General features: G+C 40.7%; 1 protein-coding gene across 3 annotated transcripts in view; it reads right to left on the bottom strand.

Moving 5' to 3' along the window:
• The window catches only part of LOC146557277 (partitioning defective 3 homolog B-like), a 224,139-nt gene extending 213,974 nt beyond the window's left edge, over positions 1-10,165 (bottom strand). For all 3 annotated transcript variants that reach the window (XM_085250599.1, XM_085250598.1, XM_085250597.1), the window contains exon 1: positions 9,086-10,165. In XM_085250599.1, the coding sequence (XP_085106725.1) occupies positions 9,086-9,202 (117 nt within the window). In that variant the 5' untranslated portion in view covers positions 9,203-10,165. The remainder of the gene's footprint in view (positions 1-9,085) is intronic.
• Positions 10,166-17,071: the final 6,906 nt, after the last annotated feature.

Raw genomic sequence — 17,071 nt, forward strand, 5'->3', positions numbered from 1 at the left:
CTAATCACTACAAAAAGTGGGAAACACGTACACCCTGTAACCTGGAAACACAACGAGACACGCACAGTGAAAACAGCCTCGTTCCTTCGGCGACCTGCTGCTGCTATGAGGACATCAACGCCTGTTTGGGTTTCTCTGTTACAGTAGGCAATCCGTACGGCTGTACCGACGAGAGACGAAGATTCTGAGAGATAAGCCGTGAGCACACTCGTCTAATCTGATAAAGTGTCAGCACCAAATCCTGTCCCTCCAACTCTAGTGGTTTCTAAACCCGGAGAGACTCGCAGATATAAGTTTAAAGATAAGAGTTGTAAACACGCCGATCAAATCCAAAAATCAGGGGGATTAGCACTTAATGCAGTAATATTTGCAGGATATTTGATTCTCGTGACGTGATGTGGAAATGATTAATAGGTTGGAGTAAATTCCCTCCTGAGTGAAAACACTCTGTACCATCGCTCCCACTCTTATCTCTGAACAGTACGCCTTTTTAGTCTGCTGCTTAACAAACAAGTTTGGTATGCACGCTGCTCTCAAACTGAAGGTCGTGCAAATGAGTGGACCTCGATAAACCACAGAGGTGTGATTGAAGAGTCACGCAGTGCGACATCCACACCACAGCTTCAGCTGAATACTCGCCCACGTTTAGATCCTTATCCAGAACAGAGAGGTCTGAAATCATCAGACGTCAAGCAGGAAATGTATGTGTGTATTATATCATTTTATTATCGATAATTCTGTAAAGGCAGTGACTAATATCCTGAAATTAATTCTGAAAAAGCAAAACAATCTAAACTGAATCACCCCCCGACCTGCCTTGTGACCCTGCAACATCCCACACTTAAGATGGGCACAAGCTCACTTTTCAATCATCCAATTAAGCAAAGATACATTTATTGTCACGTTGTAACAAAAAATTCATGGTTTGCTTACACCGACTCGAACAGTTTGTTCAAACAAACCTTTCCGAGTCCGTTCTAAACAGTCAGGCTCAATAAACACATTCCTGTGGTTTGTCTACAGAGGAGGAGGCGCGTGTCTCCTCCCGGCCTCTCCCTCGCCCTCAGAAATAATTGCCTGTGCCGTGGCATGGGGCCAGAATGTTTGGACGATTTTATCAGCTTGTTTGGCCACGCCTCATCAGCATTCCTGTCCCGACTAATGAAACTACACTGTACACCCACACTGACGAGAACCCTTCCATACACATCCACCTGGAAATCCATATGCACAAGTGTATACACAGGTATAGTGTAAAAACACCACCTGCCCACAAACCTGACTGATTTCATTTTTAAAGCATAACATATGTATCATCTGGCTTCATCTATACCTTAGATTTCTTATCTTAGTCCAAATATGTGCAGTCACGTGGTTTTATTTATTGATGTTTTATACATTTGGACAAGCAAGTAACGGTTCATGTATTATTTTAGTTTCAGCGTGTCAGCCTGAAACTGGTTTTAAAAGCACAGGAGCGTTTGTTGCTCCTACACGTTTATTTGCAACCTATAACTCGTTTTTATTTCTGACACACACCCGGTGCAGGTCCAGTTTTTGAAAATGATGTTTGCTTTTACATCCAACCGCTATGACACCAACAGCTGCAAAGTTTCCTGCAGATCCAGATCTCCTTTTTTGGAGACTCATGTCTGCTTTGAGTGCTCAGAGACGTCCGTATGCTGTTTGCAGCTAACAGTGAATTTGCTAGACCATCATGTACAAAGTGTCCCTTCAGTTAAAGTTGTTCAAGTAATTTGAAAATCCTTTTGAATGCTTTCCCAGACCCATATCCTTAGAACTTTTACTTTGTAGAACTAGTTTACCACATTACTGTATTACTGTATACAGTCAGCCAATAAAGTTGTTCTGTATATTAGAAGACTTTGTTCCCCTTCCTTGTCCTCCGTGCCCCCCTGGTAGTGAGCCAGGTTGTGCTAGAAACCTTTACATTGCTGACTCACAGCCATCTGCAGTCTTAACTTGGAAGACCTTAGAAAACCATTCAGATCTTGGCAGGACAGTACAGGCTTTAAAAGCAAAGAGAGAACACCAGGACCTCAGTGTTATAGGCTTAACCTTTTAACCTTTTTTTTCTTTTTCCCCATTACTACACATGCTCGCTTTGGTTAGATTATTTATAATTCAACTGTTTACTTCATTTTACATGACGTGAAGATTCCAGCAACACTTAATAAAGCTGTTCCCTATTACTTTAAGTGAAGCTGGTGAAGTTGTGCCAGAAGAATTTGTTGCTATCAATCTACGATGAGCAGGGTATATAAAAGACAAAAAAACCCAGTGACAGCGCTGAACCTTTGAAGTGTCCAATCATGTTTTATTATCCACACACCGCACAGGGGTCCACAGATAAAAGGAACAGTTATTAATATTTTTGTTTGTTTTATTCTTTGTAAATTATACCAAGGTTCAAATAATACTGATTAAATTTCATTGTTCACCGTTTGCTCACTTTGTTCAGAAAATAAAAAGAAAACTTCACTCGATATGAAAAGCCGGTCAGTGTTGTCCATTATATTTGTTTGGCCTCCAAAATGCGAGTGTCCCAACACCGTCTCTATTTTAGTAGGACAAGGACAGCCTGCTCTCGCCCATTATTGCCCTGGTATAATTAGCAGAAAGAGAAGCACGGCATCAGTGTTTGGACTAATGGTGAAAGGATTTAGAGGACTCAAAATGTTTCATTATGTTTCCCAATGTCACAGACATTATTTAAACCAATTCGCATAATTCGGCCATTGCAATGGAGATATTACAGAGGGTTTAGAGAGACAAAATAAAGCCGCCGTCTCCAGTAAAGTTTACCCTAAAGGTCATATCAGTGTTTTCTAGATAAAGTCCCATTCATACATTCAGGCTGTTCAGTTAAAGAAAACTGGTCTCTCCTGAGCAGGATGTGCGTATTGGCATCAAACGTGGAACCTATGTTTCTAATAAACGAAACAATAAACGTACTTTTCCCATGGCGGGGATCTGCTTTTTATTTTGAAACTCTGACATGATTACAGAATGCTGAGTGTCATTTTTCTGGATTATACAGGCAACACCACCTGCATTTCACTTGTACTGGGACTCATAAACACACAGTCGCACACGTGTCTGTTTGGCCAAAGGCAATTAGGCTGATAACTTTCTGGCAACTCCCCACAAAAAACAACCTCCGCCTTCATCCCTCCCTCTTCTATCTTCAAATGCTTTTGTTCTGATTTCTTCAGATGGTTTATTAATCTCCTCACAGCCAACGCTCTACAAAAACCCTGCATATCACTATTTTTTTCACTTGATACAGTCATGCTCGGTGCTTCCCTTCCATAATTTGTGCTAGCCCTCTATGATCATCCATCAACAGTGATAGCTCTATATTATGCTGCAGCTGTCAGCAGGCTTGTTTGCTCTGATAAATAACTAAAGATCACAGCGCTCTCAGATCACTGATATATCGAGTGAAGTGGATAACAGTTAATCTAATGATATCTGCTCAATAAAAACTTACAGACTAATTGACTAATCTGTGCTTTTCTCTTAAAAGCTAAATGAGACACACTTTATCTACATGAGCGTCCTAAAGGCGTGCTACAGCTAACCAGTACTGCCAGGATCAGACACATCACACTGCGCTAAGCCTATGAAAAGTGCTTTAACTATAATAAATGGTTACTATTTTAATGGTAAAAATACTTACTAGGCATACACTGGCACTTTTAAAAAAAGACATAATCAAACCTCACTTGATTTTACAGAAGAGACTCCATCATGAGAATGGGTACGGTTCCCCCTCCTGATTCCTTTCTTTCTTTCTTTTTGCGTATTTGTCACACTTAAATGTTTCAGCTCAAACTATTTTTAATATTACACAAAGATAATCAGAGTAAATACAAAACACCTTTTTTTAAATGCTGATCTCACTTCCTAAGGGAATAAAGTTATCCAAACCTCCCTGCCCTGTGCGGGAAATAATTTCTCCCAAATCAACTGTGATTAACCACAGTTCAATTTCAGCACCCGTGCCCGATTACTGCCACAAATGACTTAAATAGATCTCAAAAATCAACACATCGTGACACAATCTAAAGAAACGCCTGATAAACTAAGTCAGCGTCATCGCTGTGATCAGTCCGAGGCTTCACAGGAGTGGCTGGCCTGCCAACATTATTCAAAGAGCGCATCAACGACTCACCCAGAATCAGAATCAGAATCAGAAACTTTATTGTCATTGTCATGAGAACAACGAAATTAAGAATGGTCCCCGATCATTGCATCATCCCTAGCAATATCAAAATATAAATAAAACAATAAAATTCAATAAATAAAATAGATAGAATACTTAAAATACTAATAAGATATAACAGTAAAACATTCACATACATTCCCACACACATGCTTCAGACCGTGCATAGATTAACACAAGAGTGGCGTGATGGACATTTTTTTGTAGTATTCAGATGTGTTATTGCAGTTGGATAACAGCTGTGTTTGAGTCTATTAGTCCTTGCTCTGATTGCCCTGTACCGTCTGCCTGAGGGCAACAGTTCGAACAGGGAGTGGCCAGGATGTGAGGTGTCTTTTATGATGTTTCGGGCCTTTTTAAAACAGTGGGCGTTGTGTAGAACTTCCAGTGTGGGGAGAGGGCAGCCAGTGATCTTTTGGGCGGTGTTAATGATCCCTTGGAGTGCTTTCCTCTGAGCCCCTGTGCAGCTAGTGTACCAGATGCATATGCAGTAAGTTAGAACACTCTCAATGTGACCCAGTAGGTCACAGAAGAACCAGAACAAGAACTGCAGGCCTCGCTTGCCTCAGTCAAGGTCAGAGTTCATGACTCAACAATAAGAAAGAGACTGGGCAAAACTGGAGAGTTCAAAGAGAAAACCAATGCTGACCAAAAAGAGCACCAAGGCTCGTCTCACATCTGCCAAAAAAAACATCTGGATGATCCACAAGACTTCTGGGAAAATATTCTGCGGACTGACGAGAACAAAAGATGAACTTTCTGGAAGGTTTGAGTCCCATAACATACTGCATTTCATAAAAAGAACATCAGAGCAACAGTCAAAACATGGTGGTGGTGGTGGTGTGATGGTCAGGGGCTGTTCTGTAGTGGTTTCAATCAGACTCAGATATTTTGGCGTGACCTCAAACTGGTCATTCATGCTGGAAAACCCTCCAAAGTAGCAGAATTACAACAATTCTGTAAAGAACAGTGGACCAGAACTCCTCCAAAACAATGTGAAAGACTCATAAACACATAACTGTGTGTCCTCCTGCCAAGAGCGACACAACCAGTTATTAGGTTTAGGGGGGAAATTAGTTTTTCACACGGGGCAGGTGTGTTATTGTTTAAATACTCAGATTGTTGTTGTCTATTATTAAAATTTATTTGAAGCTCAGAAACATTTAGGTGCAAAAAAAACTCAGAAATCAGGAAGTGGGCAACAAGCAGCAAACAGATCAGGCCAGAAAGAAAGGGGGGAAACTATTCACTAAACACATGATAAACAATGTATCTACACTATAGGGATAAAAGAACCAGTTCACACTTCTTAATATAAGATGTCTGTTGTTTTCAGTCCCGTTGCCACAGGTGTGTAATATCAGTCAAAAGCAGGCTCATTTAAAGAGCTCAGCAGTTCCAAGTCTGTTACTGTAACAAGTCAGTCTGTGAGTTTTCACCCCTTCCAAATATTCAACCATCAGCTGTGTTCAAACGTCATCTGGCATTATCATCAGCACCAAGTCTGTGCACCAGGAGCTTCATGAGATGGTTCACGATGACCGAGCAGCTCCTGTAATTATAACGTACGGGTTCCACACAGTGTTTTTTATCTAATGCCCTTCATTCTGTGCTTTTCTTTACTCATTTCGTGAAACTATACATTTACAGGAAAGGTGAGAAGTGAGTCTACAATCTTAGTTTCACTGGAGACAAAGGGGAGGGATGTCCCTCCTACACTTATCTGTGTACAAGCGCCTATATTGTTTTTTCACGTATAACTCCAAGATGAGTGATATTACACACTCTCTACTGAATATAAAATTTGTAAAATGGTTATGTTTTACAAATTACGGTTACCACAAGCACAAGACCAATCGCAGCAACCCAGGCTTGATTCTGACCCAATGCCGTTTGCAGCGTCTCTTCCACCACTCTCCTTCTCTTCACTAAAAAAAACTAATAAAAGCCCCCAAAATAATAATAAAAACAGAATTTATGGCTTAGCATCAGTGTGGTGAACGAGTTCTAAATCCACATCCTAAAACGTGTTAACCAAGCTAAATTATGTACTTAGTGATGCGAGACCTGCCTTATCTCTAAAAAGAGCTTTAAAGGAATTAGAAAAAGTTAGAAAAAGACCTTTAATGTGTTAGTAAATAACAGCAGTTTCATATAAAAAGCAGCCATATCGAAGCCTTTTGTTTCTTCCATCTTCTCTGTGGGTTAAACTAACACGAGTTTTAATTCAGAGATAAATGTGAAACTAAAATGATCACAAACAGGAATTAAATCCTCTCAGAAGCTCACCTTAAGACTACATTTCATGAAGCCCAACTCTTTTTGAGATCGCTCAAATGCAGCGCTAATGTCTGTGCTGTGCATTAGCTCCTCTTAAGCACCACTGTGGGAACACCTAACAAAGCAGCTGATAAATAGTACTGCCAGTATCAGTTAGCTACAGTGCATGCAGAAACACAAGATAATAAAACGCTTTTAATCCAAGCAGCATACTCTCTAAGTAGAGTGAAGCAGATAGGGAGGAAGGGGAAAGAGACAGACAGAAAGCTAGCAGTCTCTGTGACATAAAAATATGATTTGCCTGGCACTGGGAGGGAGGATTAGGGACTGGACCACTGTACAACACACACATATATCCTAGATTTTTAATCCCGAAACACGCTAACAGCCAAAATTATACGGCTACAAGAGATTAGTGTTGCAGAAAAATGACTGAGTGACAACAAGAAAGTCAGAAAAACACAGAGAGAGAAAATACTTAGGAAGAAGAAAAGGAGACTACAAATTCACCATCCCCCAAGAAGCAGAACTGGAGTCTGATGTCAAAAGTTCTGAAAGGGGGGGGTTGAAAAATGAAGACAAGCAACAGGACAATTACTGTGAAAATGATTAAGAGGAAAAAGGGCTAAAACCATTTGAGAGCACAAAGTGCAGAGCGAAGGTGGAAAGAGGAGGAGAGACTGAGACTTGCTGACAAAGGTGTGGGAGACAGCGGGAAAAGGGAAAGAAAACAGAGGAAGAAGAGAAGAGCAGGCCAAAACACACAGAGCGAGCATGTTCTTAGCAAAGAATTTCATTGACACCAAACAAAGACTTTAAACACTAACAGACCAAAGCAGCAGAGCAGGGAGGCGCTCACATCGCAGCACACCTCAGATGTTCCTGCTCTAGCTTCATAGCACCGCGCTAGATCTATGCTGCAGCCTGCAGTCCACCTTCCCTGATATGTAACTGCAGCGAAGCAGACCTCAACTGCTGTGACAGGTCTGAGAAACACAGCATCCGTCCACAAGGATGATGCCTTTATAAAGCAAATAGCAGTTTTATTATTAAAACAAAGCTTCCTTTTAATAAGTCAGAGCTACTAAAAGGAGACTTGAGAGTCAGTTCTTCAGTGAACTGTTGTCTAAGATTTATTGACTCTAATTCCAGCATGATCGGCTCAATCAGACTCGTGATAGCAGAGCTAATGGAGACACAACAACACTCGCTGCAGCAGGGATTCAAGACAGTACCACACATCACGCTTAAGAGCAAACAAACTACAGTCAAAACAGTGTAAACTGACCTTTACTGTGAAAATGAAAATAGGCCCTTTCTTTGATTTATTCAAGGCATGTAGCCGCACCAATCTTTTCTTCAGACACATTTACTTCTAGAGGTAGTCATCATCATAGCTTCCATTTTCTGAGCTGAAGATGGTGACAGTTTCTCTATCCATACCCTTCTAGTTCTAGCTGGAATGGGGGTATCTTATAAAGAAGAGCTGCATGTGAGGGAGGACGTGTTCAATGAGGAAGAACAGTTTAAACAAAAGGGAGACGACGGCGCGAGCTACGTGCACAGCAATATACAAGGTGAACAGGAGATTTATTTGAGTAAAAGATAAGAATGATAAATATGATGAAGGGGGCAAAACACACAGGAGGGTTGTGTGGTGAGGGGTAATATACGGACAGGTGGAAGCGGATTAAAAAGGAAAAAAGGTCCAGGACGCAAGAAAAACAGGACGGCATCTCAAGCACTCTCTCATATAAACCCACACACACACCTTCGGCATCTCTCCCTCAATCGCAGCTGAGACGATCCATCCATATGACTGCTGTGCCTTTTGAATAATGGACCCAATATGAAGCAAGTCACTGAGAAGATTTGGCTGTGTGATGGGGGTCATGGGGTTCCTGCCCTGAGAGCAGCGCCGGGAATCAACAGCAGTCATAAAGGAATCACAAGACGGAGTCATTTGCATTTTACACTCACAACTAAATTGGAAATGACTCGCGCCTGCTCCTGTCTGGACCATCACAATTCATATCAGATATGCTTTTAATTTTTTATGCAGCAATTATGGAAAACCGGACCTCCATGGCTTTGTCTAATTTCCCAAGACTTTTAGATGTGAAAATCATATGGTCCTTTCATGATATAAAAATGACTGAGCTCTCGATTATTCTTTCATGACTTCAGGGGGAAAACCTCAAATGTTATGAAAGTGCTGTTTCATAAAAACTTATCTGTCTCGGAGTTCATGAAAATCTTAACACATTATTACAGAACTACTTCTTACAATAAATAATGGAGCTAACTGACAGCTCAAGGGTGAGATGGACTCGGAGAGAGATAAGGCTGCATTTGTTCATTTTTCCCAAGCAGAGCGCTCGCTCTATGGGGTATCACTGACAAAAACATATTTTTCTGCAGCTGCGATTTTTGCCACAGTTACAGTATAAAGATGTGCTGCGTTTAATGTGTTGAATAAAAGAGTCACTTCTCGTGCCAAGACTGCTATCAGGCGTAATTGCAAAGACAGGTGCTTTGCAAACTTCTCTACAGTACCTGCTCCAGGAGTTTTCTGTATCTCTGCGTGGCTTGCTGGATGAGGTCCCTCACGGTCCATCCCTCCTTGCATGGCACCACCACACCTGTCTGCCCAAATGTTACTGTCACCTTCATGATGGCTGCTCTCCACCTTATCCCAGATCCGAGCCCTCTGGATGCAGATGATGAGCAATGTTCGTAACAATGCAGGAAGGCCTCCCGGAAAGACTTGACAAGAAGGCAAGGATGTCATCAAATACCAAAAATGTAAAAACACAGTACTGGCTGTAGGTGGCTTGAACACAGCTGCATCCAAATAAAAGTTAGATTTCTAAAACCCAAACTGCTTTCCAGAACTCTCCACGGGCATTAGAGTCATTTTGTGATCTCAGTACATCCAGCCGCCTTCACATGCAAAGGTAACCATGGCTGTCGCTCCTCTTCTCGTCTCCTCAAGCATAGCTAAGGATACCACTCAGCAGGTCTGAACACAGCTTCCTGAAGCGTTAAACTGCTGCACTGTTTGCGTGATGGAGCTGAGCGGTGTGTCCTGTCATGCCTCACGGCGGCTTAACTGTAGTTAACTTGTAATAAAGTTAGCTGTGTATCAGCTAGCTGCACTAGCCCCGGCTATGATAACAAACCCGGGGTGGACGCTTTCAGTCTGTCACAGCTCTCCGATCTCCACACGCTTCCTCCACTATCACAGATGCCGTGTTTCTACGTGTTTTACCAGTCAGACAAAAGTTTATCCAAACTTTCACATAACAGCTAGCCGAAGCTGGCTCCTTCGCTAGCTAACGTTAGCAGCCTTAGCTGAACTTTGGAGGGAGGGATGCAGTCGGTCGGGCATCATTCCACAAGTTTTCCCTCTCCCAACTTTCCTTTTTTCCAAGCCGTCACTTGCATCCACTACATCCCGGACAGGCACGATAAGAAGAAGGGAACGCAGTTTTGATATTCGGCGGTAAACTGGGCGTGTACTGGAGCAGGTAACGGAGCAGTAAAACTATGTTTTGGAAAAGTTTTGAGATTCCTTCACTGCCGACCGCTCCTGACCAGTTCCTGACCAGCTCCTCCACCGCTTCACGCTGTTCACTTTCTTAAAGGGGAAGTGCTCCAATTAATGCTGCAGCTGGGAGTAACGCAGTAATGCAGATTCTCGGTTCTAGCCTGCAGTGTTAGGATGTTCAACTTATATTAACGAGTTAACCAGACCAGATGTTAGGGCAGCAGACTGCTGACCTGCAGGTTTCTGCTTTCTCTGATACTGGCGTCACTCACATTACTGCTTTTTATATGAACCCAATAATGATAACAAGAGCACACGCCTCCTCTAAGGCAGCTCGCTCTCTGCAGTATTTACTTTTACTGGACAGATGTTTACTTTGATTACTCAAACATTATGTAGGAGCAGGTAATCGATAATAGTTATTGATTTGTAGTAACTGGACATGAAAAACTTGAGCTTATTATATGGTGTTATCCTACAGTTTATTTTTAACTAACTTCTCTTTCTCTTGACAATACTTTCTTTAAAGGTATAACACACCTTTGGAGTCAGCTGTGAAATGTAAAAGAAAGGTCAAATGTGCACTACAATGTGATATTGAGAATCCTCATATACCACTATCATTTCCTGAATGTTGGCAGTATAAACAAACACATTAGACTTTTAGCATCGCTTTAAGGATAAAAGAGAATTTATGAAAGTTTGACCTTATTTGACCTTAAAGGAGAGGTCAGAGGTTCAAGGTAACGTGATACTTAGAATCCACATATATACTGTATTATTCCCTATATGCCTATATGTTGTCAATACAAACAATAGCAGTAAGAAGTAAGTAAGTAAAATTCATTTATACAGAACTTTTTAAGACAAAGTGCTTTACAGGTAATATAAAAACATATCAGACAAAACAACATAATACACAAGAACTTTACCCAAATGCCCGTCTAAATATTTGAGTTTTCAACTGTTTTTTAAAAGAAGCCACAGAGTCCACGGTGCGTAGAGTGGTGAACTGTTTCACAGTATTGCTGCTAGGGTTTGGAAAGGGCGTCTGTGGAATAGCCAGAAGGCCACCATCAGTGGATCTAAGGATCCAGCTTGGAGAGCAAGGGTGAAGAAGCTCGATGATATGAGTGGGGGTCTCTCCTCATAAAGACATAAAAGTATGAGTGAGTGATTTTAAACTGATATCTGAAAAAGCATTGTTTTAAATAGCTCTATATACCATTATTATCACTTTGACCTTCAGTCTGCTGACTTTCAAGCATTCAGATCAATTCAATTTTATTTATACAGCGCCAAATCACAACATCAGTCGACTCAAGGCGCTTTATATTATAAGGTAGACCCTACAATAATACATACAGAGAAAAGCCCAACAATCACATGACCCCCTATGAGCAGCACTTTGGCGACAGTGGGAAGGAAAAACTCCTTTTTAACAGGAAGAAACCTCCGGCAGAACCAGGCTCAGGGAGGGGCGGGGCCATCTGCTGAGACCGGTTGGGGTGAGGTCAGAGGTCAGTTTTGACATTATGTAAATCTTTATACGTCACTTTATATGTGTTGATAAGAAACACCACACTTGTAAAAGTCATAGTTTCTAAGTACGTTGACCTTGGTGGACGTAAGTAAATTTTCATGGTTTGTTAATCTACAGCCCTACAAAGTTTTATCAGTATTCATTCATTTTGAGCTGTCACGTATGCAGATTATGACACACATAACCTCCTTGCCAGAGGTGATAAAGTTAACTAGACTGGATGTTTGAGTAGTAAGTAATAATCTAAAGATTTTTGGTTTGTCCTGCTGCAGATGCTAATCTGATCCGTTTTGCAGTGTTTTGGCTGAATCTGGGCAGAGAGTAGTCCTGCACACGTCAGAATTCATCCATCATTCTCATTCAAATGAACCATGGTTTCATCTGTCCAAAAACATTGTGCTTTTCAGAACACTTGAATCTTATCAGGCTCTTTTAGATGTTTCTGTTCTCGAGCGTAACCAGTGGTTTGTGGCTTGTTGTAATCCTTCTGTATTTACATTCATGAAGGCATATCTTGCTTGTAGACTTTGGCAACGATAAGTCGACCTCCTTGTGGCTGTTGACTTGGTTAGAGGTTGTGAATGTCAGAGACATTATTTAGGCTGGAGAGCGATAGAAAACAAAAGGCAGCAGGAAACTAACTAGACTACACTGGGAAAACTAAAACTAAACACTGGAACACATGACCCATGAAGCACAGACCACCCAAAAAATAAACAAGGGGGAAACTTACACAATAAATACACAGAGGTGTGACAAGGGAAGTGGAAACACATGGGGAACACAGCAGGAACAAATTAGGTGAGACGAGACAGGAGGAAGAAAACCTGAACACGGAGACGGGACTGTCAAAGTAAAACAGGAAACACAATGACACAGATTAAGACACGCAGCTTGACACAGGAGCCAGGAGGAAGAAATGCACCTGGATACTATACGGACTGAAGAGACAAAGAAGGGAAAAGGTGGAAACGGTTCAGGGAGATGAGACCGGGAGGGAGGGGGAGAGAGTGAGGACTGAAACACAAGGGGAGGAACGTGAACAGAAAAAGGGAGACAAATGCTGTCAAATGACCCAGAACCATGACAGTGAAAGACTTGTTCCCCCCTTAACCATAGAAATAAGTCTGTCGTTGTGGATTTTAGCTGTCATCTGTGGAATGTCAGCTGGACTCTTGGGGTTGCTGAGCTGACCAGTGCATTGAAACTTTTTTTAAAAAGTACCAGATTGTTGATTGGCCACCCCGAAAGTTGTTGCTATTCTCTGTAGAGTTTATTTTGTTTGTCTTTTTTCTTTCATTTCTTCATTTCCTACACAGCTCAAGCCAAGTTTTTCTTGAAACCCCACGAAACTATAAAAATGTGTCGTTGTCCAACAAATGATGAATCTAACTCTACAGCGTGGCTACCTGTCCAGGATGTGATAGCTGGGATTCACTCCAGTATGGATGGAAATAGATTGTTGGAAATGCTGCTGAAATCAATGCAGTGTTCAGACAGATGTTGTTGTTTGAACAGTGCTCAATATTTGGCAAGAAAAAAAACACCATAGGAAAAGACAATGCTTAAGGTTGTCCTACATAAAACAGAAATACACTTAACCTTCAAGAGTTATTAAGAAAATGTCAACAAATAGTTTTTGCTTTGTTTCTAACAGCCCTCCTTACTACCACCGTCACATATAACTTCTTACCAGGCTTCAGTTGTGTTATGTGAGAACTCGAGTTATTCTCTCGTGAGCAGAAGAGAATAACGTGAATCTTGGAGTAAATAGTCGTGGAGGGATTTGCCACTGCGACTCAGAAGTTGTTAGCTATTGAAGTCTTTTACTGATACAAGTATTGTCAAGTGCATTGATAAAATACTGCAATATGACAAGTATAACTACCTCCATTAAGCATATAATAAAATATGATACAGCCATACATGTTGCAGCAGAAGATGTAAATGAGAGAATCAGTGTAAATGCATCCTGGCCTATTGCTCTGCTGCCAAGCCTCGGACACTTGAAGGTGCATTAGAGTAGAGCCATCATTAACTCTGATGTGAAAATCTGCATCATCGCCTCCTCATTAGACCGCAGAGTTAATTAAACACAAAGCTTTACGTTGTATCTTTCATTTTAACTTCTTCAGCCTGCATTCAGTCTGGTGAGATGTTCAGTAATGTGTAACACAAGGATTTTGTCTGTTCCAAAGAAATATTACAAAGTTATATTCAATACAAAAATACAGTGAAATGACAATAAATACATTTTTCTTAAGATGAACATGGTTAGTGTCTGAATTATCATATAATAAAACCTGAAGTTATCATGCAATGAGAAAAATGAAGTATATGATATTAAGTACAGGAGGCTTTGACTTTCCATTTTACTATGGTTTGTTTCGGTTTGTGAAACCGAAACAAAGTCATGAACATCTTCTGGCACAAGTTCATCCTTATGATGTTGAAACCAATGAAAATACTGTATTTACAAAATATTTTGGCTTTTCACTGTTTGGCTCATCTTCAAAGAGGAAACCCCTCCCTGTGGGGAGGAGTTTGGCTTTGTAATTAGCAGTTCAAGTGTATGCTTGTGAACGTCTGCAAATTGATTAGGGCTAGGCTTAGTTTCTGGGTCACTGAATTCCATTGCTACTAATGAAACCCAGGGGAGGAGGAGCATTGTGCATGCATGCATTTCTTTCTTCTTTCTTTCTGTTATGCAAGTTTGAAAGTTGGAAGTATATTTGCAGCTAATCTTTCTGCATAATTTCAAAATGTTTACATTAACTAAGTACTGTAGATCAAGGGTTATTGGCAAAAGCCTTTTAAAAAAGGCCCTTACCATGTTTATCTTTACAGTGCATTATACATGATTATAGAATTAATTCATAGCTGTAGACAAAAACATTTGATGGTCATTTTATGTTGATTTTAAATGACTGAGAGTTCCAAGTAATTCAAGTTAATTCTTTTCATTATGTGAACTGACTGACAGCACTAATTTAAACATAATTTGCAGTTTTTGCAGTTACGTATTTTTCATTTAGTTATCTGTTTAATTTTATTTTGCACTTTTTTCCAACACTTCCAATAGATCTACTTTAAAGCAGCAACCTCTTTATTATTATTTAACAAATAAATACGTTTGACATAAAGTGCCAAAAACCGCAGTTCCCTGAAAGACCACGTGGAGCTCCAAAACCCAAAAGTACATGCATTGTCTCTTCGTTTTGGATTTTCCTTCTTGTGACCCTTCATATGTTGAATCTGAAGGTGCAGGATGAGTCTCTACCCACATACTTAATACACGATTAGACAGAACAGCGATGTCCGTCTCGGCCGCTGTGGCACAGATGGCAGAAGCATGGCGGTCTCCACAAACCGACCCCGCTGCTAAGATCTGTTATAAAAACACTGAAACTGTATCCATGATATTATAATTTCCTATTTAAAGGTGATGAGAAAACAAAATATAAAATATCAAAAACTGTGGCTAATTCACAGCAAATATATAAGTGACTCATATCAAAACTAAAATCATGGTCAAATCTAAAAATAATATAAAATAGTCCCAAATAATAAATTCTACAACCACAATGCAAACTATACAAAAGGTCTGGCAAATTAAAATCATGTTCATGGATAACTGTGCATAACTGCTAAAGAGAAAGAGGAAACAAGAGAATACTGTTACACTTTTGTAAGACTAAAGTAACAGCATTGACAGATTTTGGCTTTAAGCATAGAAAATAGTGTTTAAAAGGCTGGTTTAGTTTAACATTTTTTAAAAAGTAGCCAATCAAGAACATATGATGATGATATCACATGCAAACTATAATTGACTATTTTAGTCAGTCCTTACCCTCGAACAGCTGCCAGACTACATCCCCACTTTACTTTTCTATTCATAGACACATGCATGCTTCTATTCAAACCTTTCTCATTTGATCCATATGGCTGTTCATGCCCCCTCCTCACCCCTTATGGTAAAATCCTAACCTCAGCAGTGTTCTGTGTCATGCCTCCTCCATTATGAACCGTTAGCAACCACAGTGAACATGCTAGGATGTGAATGCTCCCCTGCTGCTGGCCCAGGTGCATCCAGTCTCCGGCAAACAAATCAATGTGGTTGAACACGTTCTGTTTTAAGGAAAGAAGAAGAAGAAAATGAAAAGGCACAGTGGGGAAGAGTAGAGTATTAAAAGATGCCTGTGTAATGCTTGCAGCATGGAAAAACACGAGCACTCACAAACACACATACACAGGGTACAAATATCATGAATCATGAAAGCACATTATTGGATGGACATATAATTTGTTCTTATCCTAAAATAACCTTTATAATAACACTGAATATTAAGTGTTCACTCATATTCTTACTAAGCAGCTTGAGATCAAATGAACAGAAACCTTTCAGAGGAGAAGACAAGACAGCAGCACATGTGGCTGAAGACAGTGGGGTGACTTAAATAGAAATACTAATAAACACTAATTATTTATCCTGGCCAACCCTTAAACTTACTGCTGATGTAATAAACTCTTCTTGGCTTTGTACTTGCTTAAGGTTGCAAACAGTCTGAGATGCAAGTAATTATTATACACACATAACTATAAAGTGTTTAACAGATACATTTGCAGTCTTGTAAGTTGCGAGGTGAGGGCTCCTTGGATCAGACTTCCCACACATGCTTGATTGGATTGACATCTGGGGAATTTGGAAGCCAAGTCAACACCTCAAACAGGTTGTTGTGTTCCTCAAACTGCTCCTAAACAACTCCCATTCCTGAACTTCCCATAGTGTATCTTGGTGCCAGGTGCCCCCCAGGTAAACGATGCACACACACTAGATCCCTAACCCGACGTAATGTAAAAGAAAATGTGATTCATCAGACTAAGACACCTTCATCCATTGGTCCAGTTCTGATGCTCACGCATCCATTGTTGGTGCTTTCGGCGGTGGACGTGGTCAGCATGGCCACCCTGATTGCTCGACCTTCAGTCATCACGTGCATCAGTGATCTTGGCCACCCACGACCCTGTCGCTGGTTCTTTAAAGACCCGATTCCTAGAAGTGCCCTTCTTCTGATTGGCTGCCCCTCATCTGGCTTCGACAAACAGTGCTCATTCCCTTGCATGTTCCAGAACTGAATTACTGTATTATATGCCTTTGAACTTGTTAAAAAAGCAAAGTGACTGACTCCTTTTATATCTAGCCGTACTTTTCCCCCTCATATGTTCAGCACTATAGTTTTGTCTATAATTAAAGGCCACCCGGCAGAGTTAATGTTGAGTTGCTTGTACTCAGATGAGTACAGTGGATCCTTCATGTGTGATTGATGTGAGTAACTTTGATTGGACAATATGTGTTTGAAAAACTTGTGCCAGGACTATTGCAGCCCAGCACAGCGCACAGCAGTGGAAAAGGAACAAACCTTTGGGCGTCAACCCGGGTGACATATTT

This window comes from Mchenga conophoros, linkage group LG16 (genome assembly GCF_057382185.1).
Source record: "Mchenga conophoros isolate Kocher_MC1m ecotype Shallow Benthic linkage group LG16, M_conophoros_male_GT1.1, whole genome shotgun sequence".
NCBI lineage: Eukaryota > Metazoa > Chordata > Actinopteri > Cichliformes > Cichlidae > Mchenga > Mchenga conophoros.